A 19,519-nucleotide genomic window follows, 5' to 3' on the forward strand; every position below is an offset into this window, starting at 1 on the left:
TACGGCGTGAGGCACAGAAGGCTGATCATCTACTTGCCTATTCAATTCACAAACGATCAGGAAACAGACCTAGACATAAAAAGGTTGTCGCCATTGGTTTATTATTATATATATTCTTTAGTTGAAATTAAATACAAAAAAGTAATACGCCTTACAAACGACAGTGGTATCACATTCAAAAAAGTTGAAGTAGCCAGTCACATAGCTTTTGTGATGACAGATGTGTCATTACTGGGAAAAGAAAAGAGAGGACGACACCTAGGAAGATGTAATAAAGGCCCTCCTTTATTACATCTTGAAATGGGGGAAAGCTTGAAACAAATGGAAGAATCTGTAGTCCGTCGGAGGACCTGATATTAAATATAGTGACATAAACTTAATGTTATTACCATTAAAAAAAAAATCTGACGCACCGAATCGTCCGCTACATGCAGTGCAACTTGTTTTACATACACTTCGGTTACGTTACAGTAATACGATAAACTAACGACAAAAATGTCGTGTGTCGAATAACAATGAATGAGCCCGACGACAGAAGCTATTGTCGGCTTGCTATAGATATTTTAAGTTGGCAGGAAAGTAAGATTTTGACAGCATCTCTTAATGAACCGGTGAATAATGAGGCGAGGTGTTGTGTTGCACGAGCTCGCACTAATTAACGCAAGAGAATTATTTTATGCACACGAGCCGACATTTTAGCTATTCGAGTATTATTTAATTATTTACTATATAGTCTCCTGCAACTTTGATTTTGTTCTCTTGTAGTGACTCTGGAGTCGTGGGGTTCATGTGCACAGGCGCTAATCAAAGATTTAAGTTGGCTACAGATAGTAAAAAACGGAAATTGCGTTCCTGGGCCACGTGTTGCGCCATCACCGCTACTAATCCCCTCAGTTAATTATATTGGGTAAAATCCACCAGGGTACTTCCTAACCTAACTTCGGAACGTTAGGGAGTGGACTGGTATTGCAACTGCGGAAGAGTTGTTGCATCTGGCACAGGACAAGACACGCTTCAGGAGACTGACGGCCAACCTCCAGTAATGGAGAGGCACTATAAGTAGAAGTAACGACCCCATAGCTCGAGCATTCTTCGCTCAACGATTATCACAATACAGCGAGTAAATGGTACACTGCCACAGGGACCAAACTTTTTAAATTGATTTTAATTTTCGATTTGTCAATTTTATTATTACTATGTAGGTTGAGAATATTGTAAAGTATATTTGTGTGTTGGAAATGAATCGTTTACCATATTATACATAGATGCTGATATAACTAGAGCAGTGTTGGCCTAGTAGCTTCAGCGTGTGACTCTCATCCCTGAGATTGTTGGTTCGATCCCCGGCTGTGCACAAATGGATTTTCTTACTATGTGCGCATTCAACTCATACGGTGAAGGAAAACATCGTGAGGAAACCGGCTTGCCTTAGACCCAAAAAGTCGACGGTGTGAGTCAGGCACAGAAGGTTGATCAACTACTTGCCTATTCAATTCACAAACGATCATGAAACAGATACAGAAATCTGAGGCCCAGACCTAAAAAAAGGTTTTAGCGCCATTGATTTATTTTTATAACTATGACGAAACTTATAAAGAATCTTAAATCTTTTCATTTATGTTCATTCATAGCCAAAAGCTCAGTGGTGTATGGCGGTGACAAATGTTTCGTATCTGTACAATAGTTGCTGTTAATTATTTGAATTCAACAAACACTAGAACAACAGTTAATCATTAAAAAATGTAAGTTATACAGACGGTACTTTATTCTCTTACACTTTAATGTACCGTTTTTGACATAAGAAAAAAATACACATAGTTAAACAACACGTTGCAATTTTCACAGCAGGTAGAAACTTGTTGGACATCCATAGCATGGTCACATAGTTTTTATCGTTATAATCGCGCGTGCAGCGGTCACTAGCTCCGAAGCGTCCGACCTCTAACTCGGAAACCAGAAACAAAAAAAGCAATGCAGGCACGGGCCGTGAGAACGCGTCTTCACCATTTATCTTGTACGGTCGAGACTGGACCGGACTGCTTTTATTGCATTGAATTCTTAAATATAGGTGTACGGATTGTGAAGGACCGCTAAGCTTATACGATTGCACCGAGTTAGCGAATAGGAGAAAACGAGATTCTTTTCTTACTTTAACTATTTCATTCCCACGGTTGCTGATTTTAATTAATTTTCTCTTAGTTTACAGTAATAATGCTTAGTTAATTGTATAAAATATGCCTTAATCAAGTCGAACTTTAAACATCCAATAATAGCTCTTGGTACTACAACAATGGCAAGACTGTATAATAATGTCTATTAATCGTAATAAGATTACAAAAAAAAAACTATTTTGACAGTGACGACAAAAATAATATAAAGCCTTTATTACATGCTAATTTAAAATAAATGTGCCTAAAGTAATATAATATTTATTTACGGCTTGTCCTTCGACAAAGGCTTTATCAAATTTTTTGACGACGAAACTAAGAAATGCATGTAACGGCCCTATAAAGATTATTTTAATTCGACACTTATCCATCATAAAATGTATCCATAGTGTACTTTCTCGATTTTCAATTTTGTTTACATCGGTTTATTACCCAAGTCAATCATAATAAAACAAAACTAAGTTATCTCTATAAAGCACGGAAATGATGTTCACTAGGCGTAATGCTCATCTTCAATATTACAAACGACGCCACAAAATCAATTTCATGTACTGTTATGTTATAACTTGTTTTGGTTGCGAGTTTCTATAAACTATTCGATTCGAAATTTAAAAATGGGGAAGGCGATTTTGCTCGTCCTCACAAGTAGTTTTGTATTAGTTCTATTTTCAACTTCACTGAGATTTTAGCAGTTGTCGCCTTGATTTGAAAACTGCAATAAATTTAAATTTAGAAGCATTTAATTTTTTAATGACGTATAATTTATTTATTTGATTTTAAGTTCAATGTACGTACACTACATGATACGTCCGCAGATACCAAACTTTTAAAATTTGTTTAAAAATTTCCATTTTTAATTATTATTATGATTACTGTGTTGGTAAAAAAAAAATAAAATACTGTATATATTTAAATACTTTTTAAACTGCTTTTAATCACGCAACCGTCTTTGTCTCTTTATTAAACTGTCTCAATTAACCTTTTTATTTTAAAATATACAAACGTCAGGTGGCTGACACACGCCATATGGTAAATCTTTGGTGCCAGACGTCAGTAATTGATTAATGGTTTCTCGGAGCGACCTTAAATACTTTTTTGTAATCTCGGCTAATAATACCTTCGGATTGTGATGAAATGACCATATGGCCTTAACGCAACAGTTGTCGAATTATCCCTTACCTGAGATACCTGTGTATCCTGGCCGAGATATTTATACATAAAATGAATAGAGAATCGATACGCTGTTGAGATTTTTAGTGTTTAATCATGTGTCTTTACTGAGACGTCACAATTCGATCTAGCCTAACTTAAGACTAATAAATAATTTAAGTAATTTACTAATAAGGCTATTTTACTTAAAGTGCCCAATAACACTACTTACAGACTCTATTATGGGGAAGACACCCTGTTATTATGTTCTATAAAATAAATATATTTGTCACACTATATATGTTATCTCTAAAGCCACTTTATTTAATAATCGAAGCGATATTTTTCAATATATGCGCCTGACATAAAATAACCAGAGGTGTTACAAAACTGATACAGACCTGTGACAAAAGTGTTTTCTCAGATTATAGGTATATTCTCAGATTGTAGGTATTTTCTCAGATTATAGGTATTTTCTCAGATTATAGGTATTTTCTCAGATTATAGGTATTTTCTCAGATTATAGATATTCTCTCAGATTATAGATATTTTCTCAGATTATAGGTATTTTTTCAGATTATAGGTATTTTTTCAGATTGTAGGTCTTTTCTGAGAGCTTTTTCTTTACTGAGTGTCAATTGTGCACATTAAAAGTCCATTGTTACCATACTCCGCCAACACTGCAGTGCACCGCTCTGATGCAGTTGATTTACATAGAAATAATAAGTAACATTTGTTCACAGAATCACTGGCACGGGTATGTCGAGTGGAATGGGGGGCACTCTCGGCGGCCACTGCCAACTGGCGAATCAGCCGCTGGTGATGCCGGTCTTCCCACCTCGAACTAGTCAACCAAGCCCCGTTCCAGTGTACTCTCCTTCACGGTTTCACATAGACAAGAGATGTCAACACCGATGTACGTGGAAATGCTTAGCCATAGCGATGATATGTCTATGCGTCATACTAGCAGCGATGCTCGCCTATTTTATAGGTAAGTTTATTTATTAACATTTCGTTACATTACAATATAAAAAATGAACATAATTAAATCAAAAGGAGGGCAACTGGCCGCCTTATCGCTTTCGAGCGACCTCTTCCAGGCAACCAAATTAATTGTTAGTTAAATTATAATCGTTGGGTTAAACAAATATATGCACTATGTTGCACAAGAATTTAATATTTATTTATTTACATAAATACACCTTTATATAGACTATGGCATTACAATAATGTCGAAAAAGAGCATATATTAGTAAACACATAATATACAATATATCGACCAATGGGCGAATTCTGAGAAAACATGGAATTGTGGAATGGAAACAGAATTGTGAAAAAGTGCAAAGTGCGAAAATTACGAATATATAATACTAGTACATAAATAAAATATGTAATGGTAATGCAGAAAAAAAATCTAACACAAAAATCTCCCTGAACCGACAATATTGAATATTTTAAAAATCTTGTATAGCCAAGGGCTTCGGGGTCGCCCATATTAAAAAATACCGTACTTTAATACATTAGAACTACAACTGAGGGGACCAATATAATTGAGTATATCTATCACGATTGGGTTTAAAAAAAATGAAAAACTTATTACTTTTTATTTGTTTATGTCGTAACGGCTAACACAAATTATATATAAACAAAAAACAATTATAAAAGATAAGAATTGGTGGAGCCTAAGTCGAAATGTTTGGGCAAACTTAAAGTTAAACGTTTAAATCAGAAATAAAGCCTTAACAACTCAGGAGGAATAATACATTGCGGTAGATACGATTTGTTTCGACAAAGTATGTACTATCCTGATGTATGAAAAGTCATGACCTCAGCCTTCTTTTATACACATAATTACCACATAAGTTCCTTTAAAAAAATCAGACAAGATTCAAACCTCAGATTTCTGCATCTGTTCTGTAATATTTTATAATGATCACGTATATTAAACTTTAGTACCACAAACGCCGTCTTTTTGCCTAAAGCAGGCTTCCTACCAATGTTTATAGGGATTGTATGGATACAACAAAGCAGAACTCGTACTCGACTCGGACTCGACATCGTCTAACAAGCTGTGTTTAAAAAAATTATGCCTAGAACATAAATAACATTTCAAACGTTAAAAAAAGCATTCTCTTTTTATGTGTAGGAAACGCTAGAACAAAATGTTAATATAAATAACGTTGTTTAGTTAATCACAGCGGGATGGCTGTCCGTTCATTAAGCCGGCATTTTATTTACACATTTCGAATACAGATTAGATTGTTTCCAATATAAATATTTTCTATTGCATTAGTGTGTTTACTTTGAAAAGCGGGAATAGATGTGTTCTGTGGATTGACGGGAAGAAAACCTCGCTTCAATTTCTATCATAGAACTATTTATAATCTGTTATAAATTTAAAAAAAATCTTTAATCCTTCTTGAATACCACAATCTCGAATGAATTACTGATCGGCTTGATACTCTATCTTTACTCAGGCACATTAATTTCGTACAATGGAGAGAATTCTAAAGAGTAGTTTGGGTTGATCCCTCCTGTCTCATTTCATGACCGTACTATGTCCGCATCGCAAGACATTTTCCTTTGCGAATTAGCGAACTGTGGAATTAGCGATATGTGTTGATAGTTTGTTTCTGTTGATAAACTGTTCAATTGATAATTTCCTTAGTAAACTTATACTTGTTTGTTTTTTAGTATAGTTTTCTGTGGTAAGATATAAAAAAATTACGTCACACGATATTACGAGGCTTATCAAAAGTGTCTAATAAATACTGTTGTTAATACAACAACAAAATGTAACTTTCGTGTGTTTGTATAAACGAATGGATTTTATATGGTTACCCATAGATAGCGTGATTGCTATCTATCTATGTCTTATGTCAATAATAGATTTGTTGAAGAAGTCGAAAAATCTTGCCAATATAGACGAAATCTACGCGGTATACTAAAAGTATTGTTATAACAGTTCTAGAATAGATAATGTTTATTAGTAAACATAACAATCAAATATACAGTGTTTACAATTTTCTTAACCTACATAGTAATAATGAGCAGTGTTGGCCTAGTGGCTTCAGCGTGCGACTCTCATCCCTGAGGTCGTAGGTTCGATCCCCAGCTGTACACCAATGGATTTTCTTTCTATGTGCGCAATTAACATTAGCTCGATCGGGGAAGGAAACCGGCTTGCCTTAGACAAAAAAAGTCGACGGCGTGCGTCAGGCACAGAAGGCTGATCACCTACTTCCCTTAGTAATTTAACAAAGGATCATGAAACAGATACAGAAAGCTGAGGCCAAGACTTAAAAAAGGTTGTAGCGCCATTGATTTATTTTTCACATAGTAATGATAAAAATAATTTAAAATTAAATTTAAACAAGGTCCTGGCAGTAATCTTTAACGCAGCATTTCCTCGCTGTAGTGCGATACTTATTTGTTGAGCGAGGAAAGTACCAGCTCCGGGCGTCACTGGTATTATCAACCAGGCGCCAACTTGAACCCCACGGCCCAAGAGTCTATACTCCAAAGGAAACAAAATGGAAGTTGGAGAAAAGACTCTCATTTATTTTTTTCCGCCTTTTTTGCTTGTCCGATTTGTTATGACTAATTTAAATTGTATAAAATAATTATATTTCATACTTAACAGTAGAACTATAGTGGTTAATACATCAAAAAGAAAATTATAAATGGCGTTAAGCTACCACAGATGAAAGGAGGAAATAAATTAAAGATTACTCGAAGCATTTTCTAATCAGAAAATATTAAAGTCGCCCCTATTGGAGAAAATCCATCGCTCCGGGCTGTCGGCAAATTAGAAACATGCAGGTTTTCGCCTGAGGGAATAAAAATAAGTATTTAGACTTACTTAGGAGTTGGATGAAGTAAAACAACAGCCATCACCCCCTTGTTCATCGATTTTCAAGCTTATTTTATATTAAGCGCTATACTATTTTGAGCCGTATAGGCAGTGTTGGCCTAGTGGCTTCATACGACGCTCATCCCTGAGGTTTGATCCCTGCTTGTCCTTTGGCTTTTTTTCTATGTGCACATTAAACATTAGGTCAAGATCTGAAGGAAAATATCGTGAGGAAATCAATAATATACAAGCCTGTATAAGAACCAAAACGTCAACGTGCGTGTGTCAGGCACAGAAGGCTGATCACCTACATTTACAAATTATCAGGAAACCGATATAGAAATCAGAGGACAAGACCTAAAAAGGTTGTAGCTTATTTTATGTACTTTGACAAAGATTTTCAAGCTCTTCAATTATTATTAATCAGGCGTTTATATAAAACGATAAATATATACACCTAAAGAGAGCCTCTAGAAATATGTTGACTAGTTTTTGAGTTAATCGCGGTCATACAACAAGACACAGTACACTTCATTTTTTAATGAGAAAGTAATATATTCGTAAAAGGCAATTAATTATCACGTCCCAATATTTACTGGTGAGACTTAAATGTACTATAAGCCTAGTTTAGATAAATCATATTAAATTTACATAGTATATTTGTAGTTATATAGTATTTCCGAACCAATTCGACTTGTAGTTGAAAAAAAGCGTACAATTCTTGAATTTTGCCTACGTAATTGTGAGCATTCTGGCAATGTGAATGTCCATGGTCTCACATCACATAAGGTGAGCTTCCTGCCCGTTTGCCCCACCTCCTGTTCTATAAAAGCGAGCTTATGAATCAGAGATTGGTTGACGTGATAACCAATGCTAATGAAGAAAATCGATAATTTTGACATGAAAATTGTTTGATCAAACAAATGTTCGAAATCAAATATTCTTTATTTGTTTAATTCTCAAGAATACACACAGGGTCCCGTAAAATAGCTTAGGGTTCAGAATACTAGTAATAATAAATTTTATATCTAATAATGATTTGTGGTATCTGAAAAATAATAGTAGTAGTGAAACTAGGCCTGAGATTTACCGTATCTGTTTATTAATTGGTGTGCCATCTGTGCCTGACACAAGCCGTCGACTTTTGGATAAGCATTCCCGGTTGCGAGGTTTTCCTTAACTGACATAAATATAATATACATTCTCGCATATATACAGGCACACATTGAAGTCTGTTAATAACAAAGTAAACAGAAAAAATAAATAATTCGTCTAACCCGCGGCAACGCGTTGCCTCAAACCCTTCGCTTCTGTTTTATCGAGGTTATAAATTACATTCCCGTCCCTTGTAATTTTACTGCGAATATCAAATTGCAATCTCAACTTACAAAGCAAAAACACGTATTTAATTATTTTCGATATTTGTATGAATCGACAATGACAATTGACAGCGCCTTCGAAATGGCGCCAAATAAGCATTCTTTATTCAAATATTTTAATTTACTTTTTTTGTTGAAGATTTAATGGCCTGAAATTTTCTTAGGCCAATAGAAGTATTATATTTGAAAATGGAACACATCTATGTAAGACGGAATAATATTTTCTAAGTTGAGAAATGTAATAGACAAATCAACCGTAATAAGATTAATCCTCTTTAACTCTATTAATATATTAAAATACAATTAATAGATCAAACGTGTTAGTAGAAGTGTTAAAGAATTTAAAAATATTACAAGAATCTTGACTGGCCACATTTCTGGTCATAAACAATCATCATAAAAAATAAAATAAGTATTCATTAAAAAGATTGTAAATTTTAATTTCTCCGGGTGTCACCTGCAAGATTATAACTCGTTAAAGTTATGTTCTGAATTATCAAATTGTAAGGCTTTTTATTACAATGTAAAGATAAAAACTACTATTTTTCTCCAGTCTTTACAAATGTTGGATATACAGTTTAGATTTGTTATATGCATTTTTTCTTGTTACTCGATTTCCTATCTTTAGATTGGAACTGGAAGGCCTCCTCCAGCTTTTTCCAAATATCTCTATTTATGGATTTCTTTCTCTATTCGCTTCCTGCTAACGCTTCTATATCTTCTATGTACCGTTTTATTTATAATTAAATTAATTAACAATTTTAAAAAAAACAACCGGGCGGCCATATCGCTACTAAGCGACCTCTTCCAGGCAACCCTTGTTAAAGAAAATAATAAGAATTGTATTGAAAAAATATTGTCTCAACTGCGTGACAAACACACAGATGAATTTATACTATTAGCGGAAATTAAAAAAGAATGTTTAACTTCAAATTCGTTCTTTCAGTGTAACAAATTTAGTTGTTTACAAGACTTAAATAATTACGTTTAACTAATAATGAATTGCATAACTTAACTGTCTCGACAATTTGAAAATGGAACATAAAAATTAATTAAAGACTTCGACCTCACACAGCTGAAACCGCAGACACATTTAAGAAATCGCAAAAATAGCATCAAAAAGATGCCGCGTAAGACTGATAACTACTGACCTACATTCGACTTAAATCGATCCAGCGAAAGCCCATTTCAAACATTTTTAGCGGCTTAATTAATTTTAACATCCCGAATTAACTTCGCCCTCTTAAGATTTATATCTCTTAGTTATGTAAAGTCAACATAGAGCATTGAAGAAAAAGCAGTTAAAATATTTATAATATAGAATTTCTTACTGTAAATATTGAAATTTGAATTTGGAATTTTCAAAATTCTTCATTATTGCAATGATCTGTACCTATTGAACTATATTTGCAGCGCGCTGTCATTCGCTGCTTTTAGACAACTGACGCTTTTGTAAAATTAATATTGCCGTTGAGTTTTCTTAAACTTTGTAGTGTTCCGTTCGAAATTAACTTTGCCCTCATAAGATTTCTATCTCGTAGTTATAAAAGTATAGGAACAGAAAACATTTGGAGGAGAATTCGTTAAAATAATTATAATATTCTGTTTCTTACTATGAATGTTGAATTTGGAGTACACAAAAACATAACATTATTCCAATGATCTGTGTTTAACTTTTGCAGCACACTGTCAATCGATGACAGTTCCCTCAAACAATCACTTGTTAGCTGTTCAATTACTAAAGTCGATAAGTTTTCCTTAATTTTCTAGTGTTCTGTTCCTTAAATGTCTCATAAAAACCGCCTGACAGTAGCCAACACAACAAAAATAGTTTCATCCGTTCACGATGACCAGATTCAGAAGGCATCCACTATTGATTATGGGCTGCGATGACTGCCCTTTTTGCCCTCCGTAATCAAAAATAAAGATTTACAATCCAGTATTAATTATGAAATACCGATAAAATTCATTCTGATCGTCACTCAATCAGTATTAACGAGCGAGGTCTGGTCATACGTGTAACAATTGCTCCCCACTTTAAGAGAATGTATTTCAAGAATAAATTTTTTTTTTTAATATTTTCTAATTAAAAAAATGTGTGCATGTGACCTTATTTGTCGAAAAATGATCTACTATATGCAACTTTACAGAAATTGGTTAAATAAAGTTAAATTAGATAAAGTTTAACAAAATTCTTTTATTATCATAGACATGAATACAAATAATACAATTATTTTATTTTACCTTATTACTACTAAGATTATTACAGAATTTAATTAATTGTATCTAATAGAATTTTTGCTATCATGGTTATCGTTATTATATATTTTTGTTATTAAATGCTTCGAATCAACTGTGGTAGGGACAAGAAAAAGATGGCGCGTAACGGGAAAATGTGACGCGTAACCGAAAAATGTGACGGTATATTTTTTTTCAACGCCGATAAAGAAGTTTCACTTCAAAAATGTATTATTATTTTAGACGAAGAAGGCATCAAGGTTATTGAACTCACTCAACCAAACACAATCATCAAAAATTTCAAAAGATACGATAATTTAATAGACATTTGTGTCATAGTATAGCAATATAGAGAAATATCAACAGCAACACAAAATATCGTATCGGATCTTTCATTTAGAAATCTATTAAATTATGGATAGAGATAAGCAATAAGCACCCTGCATACTGATGTTGGATATACGGATTTCTAATTGAATGACTTATACGCCACCAAATCACCGCTTTAGATTCCACAGATACGCCGCACCGTCTCACAGATAAGAATAACACGCCGACAATTTTGTTCTAAATTCGAATATTTTACCGTCACATCAAAGTCTTAAGTATAAATTAGATTTACTATATAATTACAGTTGAAACTTTTCCTATTACATAAAGTTATAGTTGAATCGATACTTTTGAATAAATACGAAGTAAAAGTTCTAATGTAATTATGGGATGTTCTAAGTCATAGCCCGAGGGAATTGTGATCGAATTAAATTGGGGTAGAGCACAGACTACAATTCAAACAACGTTGACAGTATTCTTGGTTATCAGATTTCGCGAGTCAAATGTCTATTTGGTTTAATAAAATATAAACTATAGTAATAAAGCAAATTTAAACATTAGCATGAATGTATAAGTTAACTTAGCATAACACTTTATGATCATAACACAAAACATAGATAAAATAAGATTAAATAAATGAAGACAAAGTATCTAAATGAGTCTTACTGCTAAAAACAGTTTCTTCGACATATTAAAAATAAAAATTAATAACTCAGTGGCACTACAACTATTTAGGTCTTGGCCTCAGTATATCTGTAACTGTTTCATGATCATGTCAATGTAATAGGCAGGTAGGTGATCAGCCTCATGTGCTTGACACATGTACTTTTTGGTTCTAATACAAGCTGGTTACCTCACGATGTTCTCCTTCACGGTTCGAGCGAATGCTGTATGCGCATAGATAGAAAGTCCATTGGTGCACAGCCGAGGATCGAAAGTACGAAGTCATTAATTCATTACTACTTATTATTTTTATATACAAATACGATATTATAACTAGATTTACCCAGAACAACACGTTTAATAGTCCAGTTGGCATTCCAATACAACACAATGGATTTGTCGAGCACGCCTATTCCGGATGTGAATAAAAAGCTATATTAGCCGACATTAATCCTAATCTTACAGGTTTAGAACATCTGTTACACCCTTCGTTATATCACGTACATTGCAACTTTAATATAATTGAAATTTCGAGCCCCAAATGTTTTATTAAAGCTCACTACAAATTTAATGCAAGGGTGATATGTGCATTACTTTGTTAAAAATTTGGCAATTAGTGTAATAAAAAAAACATAACGACGTAATAAACTTCGTCCCTGAGACCTAACTAACACACATCACACTCATTTACTGACATGCAATCACGTGTGCAACAAAAAAAACTATTAACCTTGTTATGGAAGAGCTGGGAATTTACACAGATATTTTTTACTTAAAAGGTATTCTAAATCTTACACATTGTAATGCATTGTTATAATGAATTAATACATATTTATATTTCCACTAAAATTGTCCATCCACTTCTCTTCAGCACAGTTTCTCAGAATTATATTCTCCAAAAATTTGCAATCATTTATATATATTTTAAGATAGCATATTTAGAACAATAGCCTACAAAATAATATACACAATAGTCACACATACCATCTCAAAAACACGATACACCAATATCTATCAGTATTATATTTTACTATAATAATCTCATGGTAATTCTTCATTAATATATTTGGTTTTGTAATTTTTATAAAAGCTTTTGGCTACATAAATAAATTTATAAGCAATATAAGCTATAGCAATAGATATTATGTATAAAATAATAAGGATGTAAATTTTTTATTGTTCATTTTGTGCTGGCAAACATTTTTTGAAATATATACATCTTCGTGAAACTTTTGAATGCATTTATTAACGTATATAACCTTTAACAACGTGTTTTATACGTTATGACATTATTTTCTATTTAAATGATATCGGTCCCTATTTGCATATTAACGTAAAAATACAAGGAAAATGAAAATAATGAATAAACTCAGTTTTCCATAAAATGAGTCAATAAATTTACCATACTGGACGACGCTCCGGTCAAAACGACAACGCCGTTGTAACGAATAAAAATATTTAAACAGTTCTGATTATAATTATAAAAATACATTTATAACAGCCGGTTCTTTATCTTAATTACATTATCTATCGATTTAAAATCTTATCAACATTTATAACCAATTAATAACGAAGATTTATTACATCACATTGTCACTTTGAAATGGATATTTCAGTATGTTCGCGATATGGCGCGCGGACCTCACCCTTATCATATTTATAAAGTAAGAGATGTGATTACCGTCTCATGTTGAAAAAGGGAGATAGACTGAAGATTTATCACGTGACTAATACCGAGTCTGCCTTCCCTCGGGACTCAAACGAGTTTCGCTCCCCCATCTCCAATGCAATCTATGCTGAATCGTATTACAATAAATTGTATTAACTCGAAAACTACTGCGTGTGTCCACGACTTTGAGAAAAATAATTTGGTGCACTTCCTTTAACATATGTATTTATATATGAACATAGTATTACGGTTTAAGATATATATTTCTTATTCAGAACATTACAACATATACTTACAAGTGAAATAACCATGCCTGACACACCCCGCCGACTCTTTGGGTCCATATGTTGAACACCAATGAACTATCCATTGGTTGACAACCGAGGCTGACGCCACTACGCAAATTCTGAGTCACATAAAAAGATATACTAATACAATACATTATTAATTATTTACAATAATAAAGTACAAAAGCAGGCAAGAAACAGAAGACAACAGTGCAAAAACGAATATTCAATAACAATAATAAATCGAAGTAATTTAACAAATATCACACATATCTATAATTTATTGTCATAAAGCCCGTCAAACGTCGCTTAATGGAACTGTGTTGGTACCTACAATCGACGTAGTACACAAAAATACACTTTGTACTACAAACAATTCAAAAATCAAAATACTGTTCTTTTATCTGAAATATATTGTTTTAATAGTATCGGACATATCGAACGCCTTAATAAGAACTTGAATCCGCTTTGATTATAATAAACAGGCCAAAACATAGCATAACTATCACACTCTAAGTTAACTTTGTCCATATATAAACAAACATGTATACAGTACCTATAGATATATCTGCAAACATGGTCCATCTGCACACAATCGTTCCGTGATTTGAGACGTATTCAATGTTACCCTCTTTCCGTAAATTTATAGATTTTACGAGGGATCATCAAAAAGTCGCGATACCACATTGCAATTTATCATTTTTGTGGGCAGGAAATTGCGTCATTTACGCTCGTTCACCCGTACTTCTCTCTTGTTTACGACCGTTAGAACTAAAATTAATTATAGAACTTCTTTGTCGCTTTAATTTACGTTATGACGTATAAATACAATAAAAATAGCCTATACTAAGGATTACATTAAGTTTTTGTTATTATATTTAATATTATCAGAGCGCTCACCTATCGAAGGCTGTATCTAGAAACGGGGATGTTGTCATCGTTAAGACAGTAACTGTCTTCCTTACTGAGACTACATCTATAATAAATTAAATAGACTCACCGTGTAAAAAAAAAATTAAAGGACTGGCTTAGGAACACACGTTACGTAAAGTTCCAGATCTTCCACAGACCTAATATGTACACATTACAGTCACTCATTCACTCACATGCATAAAAAAAATTTAAAAAATTGTTATGGAATTTACTATTACGTTTGCCACGGAAGAGCTGTTAACGCTGACACAGGTTTTACTTAAAAGGGTCCTCAAATCTTACACATTGTGAGGAATTGTGTTTAATGAACAAAAACATTTTTATTATTATTTTTATTTATAGAACACGACCTCCAACGGAACGAAGTCCTCCATATTCTTCGATTTGTGTCTCAACTTCGCTACTATTTTGTATATACTATTCTAATTTTCTCTTTTGTGGTGGTCCTGTCTCTCTTCTCGTCATACATATATAGTTTTTTAACAAAACGTTACAAGGGACGTAATTATAGCTTTTCAATTATACCATTCGTCAGCGTTAATATAGGATATATAGCGTAACATTACGGGTCGTAGGTTTCATGTAAATAACAACAGCTGTCTATAGACAAAACGACTAGCAATTACGACTAGTATTTTAGCTTATAAAATCTTCATAATCTGTTTAAAGGCAACGCACACGCCTCTGCCATCAAAAGTATCACATAACATCAGGTATCAATGCGCCCGTATAAAAAAAAATCATTTTTAATGATATTTTTTAAACGTATACTAAGTTATATCATTACCAAATCTCACTGGTCTACGATGACTCAAGATGCCATGGGGATTTAATCAATACCATGAATAAATTACCAATTTAACTACAGATCGGGAGATAAAAGTTATTATCGACCCTCCAGTTAACGTAAATTGCCCAATTCAAAGTGCAAGCCAAATGGCGTCAACGCATCGAGATTCTTATCACCAAATCTAGAGATAGATGGCCCGACGACTGTTGATAACATAATTGCTGCGACACACGCTCCATACTCATAAATTACATTAATAAAAATCACTTCTCATTTAAATTGGATGGACCATTTATTGGTAGTATCGTTAAACTAATCGCACGGAAATGTATTATTTAAATCAAACTTAGGATTAAATAATGTCTTCTAAATAAATGCCTATAATCGCATATATATTCATTATTAACTTTTTTATTTATTTAAGTTCACCACAGTATAATATTATATATATATATACTATGATACAAGCTACCTATTCTACAAAACATGACAATTGTGGTAAACATAACTATTACAAAAAATTTATAAGAAATATTACAATTTTGATTTTTACTAGTAGTTCCTTGAGAGAAGTAGGTCAAGGCACTTAACAATGCTATTTTTAAATCAAAACCAACACTTTAGTTATGTTAAATTTTACATACGTAAGTTTTATGTTTAGACGGCGTTGCTTAGTTATAATTAATACAGTTTGTCTAGTTTTTCTAATACATGTGTCTTCACTGAGACATCATGGAACATTAACCTTACTTAAGACTAGTAAGTTAACTGTCACCAAATTTTCTACTGAGGATGTTCAACATAGTGTCCAATAACACTACATATAGTCTTTATTAAGGCTAAGACGTCTTGTCTTCGGCTTATAAATGCACCGATGGCTTTATAAAAACATCTAAAGCTTCACAACTTCACGGTTTTATAAAAAAAACGCTCGAAAGCTCGGTAAAGCTTGTCGTGTTTAAGCTTAGAAGCGTGAAGAATTACCCTATTAAATTACGTAGCACGGTGCTGTTGCTTTGTACATTGGTTATCGGTATAGCAAGAACCGAACGTGATAGACGCTTTAGGTACCGAATCCAATTGTTCCGTCATAGTTCTACGAAAAGCGCTGCGTATTGCGTCGGTTAATTAAAACTCGACGGGACGACACATACCCTACTCTTGCATGCTATCAAACGTCACATTCTCCAGTGACACGTCTTTATGAACCCGATTTTGTATTGTGACATCAGATGTGTCGCAATTGACATCAATTTAACATACAGCTATAGCTCGAGTCCGTAACGAATCAATCATACGTATACGTAAATCAAAACGTTTGATTTAATTCAAGCACATATAAATATAAAATAAATACAAACTTAATCACTTTAATCAAAAATGGAGCCAACTTAGCTTTCAGTTGCAGTCACCAGCAACGCTGATGTTCAGTGGCACCATACTATCTTGCAAACGTCAATTTCAGAGATAAATAGCTGTCCGTAACAAAAAAATCATACATAATCCAAAATGTATCGTATTTATAAAGAAAGAGGGAAAAAATGGCCCCTAAGTGGCTGTCACCAGCAACACAAATGTTCAGTGGATCTTGTGGCAGCAATATATACTGATCATATATAAAACAGAATAAAAACATCTAATTATAAATACATAGAAACATAGAATACACAAACAATGCAACTAAATGACCAACCCAACCAACTGACATCCAAAAGATGACTTTTATATTTTATTTTAAAAGACGTAATGCCTTGGATGACGCGAATTGGAGGTGGCAGGTTGTTCCAGCATTTAGTTGCATTGTATATACCGCGGAAGAAGCTGTTCTATGTTTAGGGACAGTAAATTTATTAATATCTATTATATAATACGTTTGACTTGTGTCGCCTTTATTTTATATTTTATTATTTTGTTTCAGCATTATCGTCAATTAAAAGTAATATAGACAATTCTAATTGCATACTGGTTCAAGATGTAAAGGCTGTTACACATTCTCATGGGATAAGAGATGCATTATCAACATCTTCTCCTTCTGATGGTATGAATGTTTTAATGAATTGTGTAGTTTTGTTTGTGAACATATTTGTAAAATAATATTTATTTCAGAATCGATATCAACGTCGTCTTTAGGATGGTCGACAACAGCTGAAGCGGCTATAGAATCAGCAGTGATACCACAGCAAGCCCAACAAGCAGCACCACCACCTTGGTCACCCGCCTTAGAAGTTAGAGAATTTGACCAACTACATAGTGCAACCATACCGGCTTATCAATTCTGGAGCTCGGAGTTTAGAAATAAACAGCCAGCGTTTGTCAGTCTTAACTTCACAGTTCCATGGGGAGCAAATTTCGCAGTTTACGGAAGAAGAAATGTCGCACCGAGTGTCACCCAATACGACTTTGTGGAGTTTATTCGTGGTGGTAGAGTTGATCATAGACTTAGACGAAAAAGAAGCACCCTCTCACGAGACATTACCGACCATAATTTTAACGATTTCGAATCTTTATTCATCTCGCCTAAATCTCACCAAAGATGGAACCATACAATATCAAGGCGGTCTACTGACATGAGAGTCAATGTCAGCATTCTACAGTATCTGGATACGGGAAGATGGTTCATATCAATTTACAATGACGAACTTCAACCCCACAGAGTTGAAATGATAGTAACTGAAGCTGAAGGTGTAACTAATTCCTGCCCAGATGACTGTTCAGGTCATGGCTCCTGTTATCTAGGAAAATGTGATTGTTCTGATGGTTTTGAAGGCCACGATTGTTCGAAAAGTAAGTAATGAATAGTTTTGTGTATTGTGTATGAAGAACATGATATAAAAATGTTTATTGTGATTTTAGGCGTGTGCCCCGTACTTTGTTCCGGTCACGGTGCTTACGCCGGTGGAATTTGTCATTGCTCAGAAGGTTGGAAAGGAGCTGAATGCGACGTGCCGGCCCACGATTGTGAGCCCGCTGATTGTTCGGGAAGGGGACGATGTATTGCGGGACAATGTCATTGTAAGCCTGGATGGAAAGGAGTTAAATGTGATGAAGGTATTTTCACTTTAATTACTTAGGAAACAACTATTTGATAGTTCGTTATTGTCGTCGTTAGCAAAGAGCCATGAGCCATCAACTGAAATATGTAATGAATTGTAATACGTTTTAAAGAATGAGATTATATTCAAATTGAAACCTATAAATAAAATAAAAATACCATTTATTCGAGTACTACATTAGATTTCATTAAGTCCATGTTATTATTTTTTATCGTTCCCCATTAGTAGGTACTCCAGAGAACTTAAGAAGGCTTCCTCCAAATACTTACTTCCCATTGTCTCTCATCCTCGCCACAATTTTCTAATCCTTTCCCGCTATCTATTCTACCTTCCAATGTTTCTGGTAGTGTCCTCTCTTTTTTTAAATTACATATATAGTTCCTTACTGTGTTGAAAAGATTTTTCTTTGCATCTTATAAGTACGCATAAACTTCCAAATAATAAATATATTGTACAAAAGACGCTCCTGGACTGAACACGCGCTCAACACTTTTAAGTGTTACAAATCCATTGGATTCTTATACACTATAAGAAAAATCACCTTATCATTCCCAAAACAACCGTATAATTAATTTTATAATGCAGAGGATTGTCTGGATCCTACGTGCGGTGGTCACGGCTCTTGCGTTCGAGGAAGGTGTGTTTGTCGCGCGGGGTGGAGAGGCGCAGCGTGCACAGATCGTGACGCCAGGGTCCAAAGATGCCTCCCAGCTTGCTCTCAGAGAGGCATCTATGATCTTGATGCTGGGAGGTGCGTTTGCGATCCACTGTACACCGGCGATGACTGCTCTCAAGGTAAGGACGATTAAGAGACTGACGGTCCCATCTTCGCACGTACATTTTAATATTATGGAAATATGCATTATTTTATTTCCAACACACAAATATACAGTATTTATTTCTTAACTTAAAAAAGAAATTTATATTACTTTTTAGGTGTTTAATATAACAATAAAATTTATTTATTAATAAGTAATCTTAGAGCTAACACAAGCTCATATTAGGTA

At 33.8% G+C, this 19,519-nt stretch overlaps 1 protein-coding gene across 2 annotated transcripts in view; it reads left to right on the forward strand.

Annotated features, from left to right (window-relative positions):
- Window positions 1–19,519, forward strand: part of LOC123715850 (teneurin-a) — an 87,447-nt gene that overhangs the window by 36,708 nt on the left and 31,220 nt on the right. For both annotated transcript variants that reach the window (XM_045671198.1, XM_045671199.1), the window contains 5 exons: window positions 4,061–4,308; window positions 17,378–17,497; window positions 17,566–18,243; window positions 18,313–18,507; window positions 19,098–19,307. In XM_045671198.1, coding sequence (XP_045527154.1) covers window positions 4,061–4,308; window positions 17,378–17,497; window positions 17,566–18,243; window positions 18,313–18,507; window positions 19,098–19,307 — 1,451 coding nt within the window. The remainder of the gene's footprint in view (window positions 1–4,060; window positions 4,309–17,377; window positions 17,498–17,565; window positions 18,244–18,312; window positions 18,508–19,097; window positions 19,308–19,519) is intronic.

This window comes from Pieris brassicae, chromosome 10 (genome assembly GCF_905147105.1).
Source record: "Pieris brassicae chromosome 10, ilPieBrab1.1, whole genome shotgun sequence".
NCBI lineage: Eukaryota > Metazoa > Arthropoda > Insecta > Lepidoptera > Pieridae > Pieris > Pieris brassicae.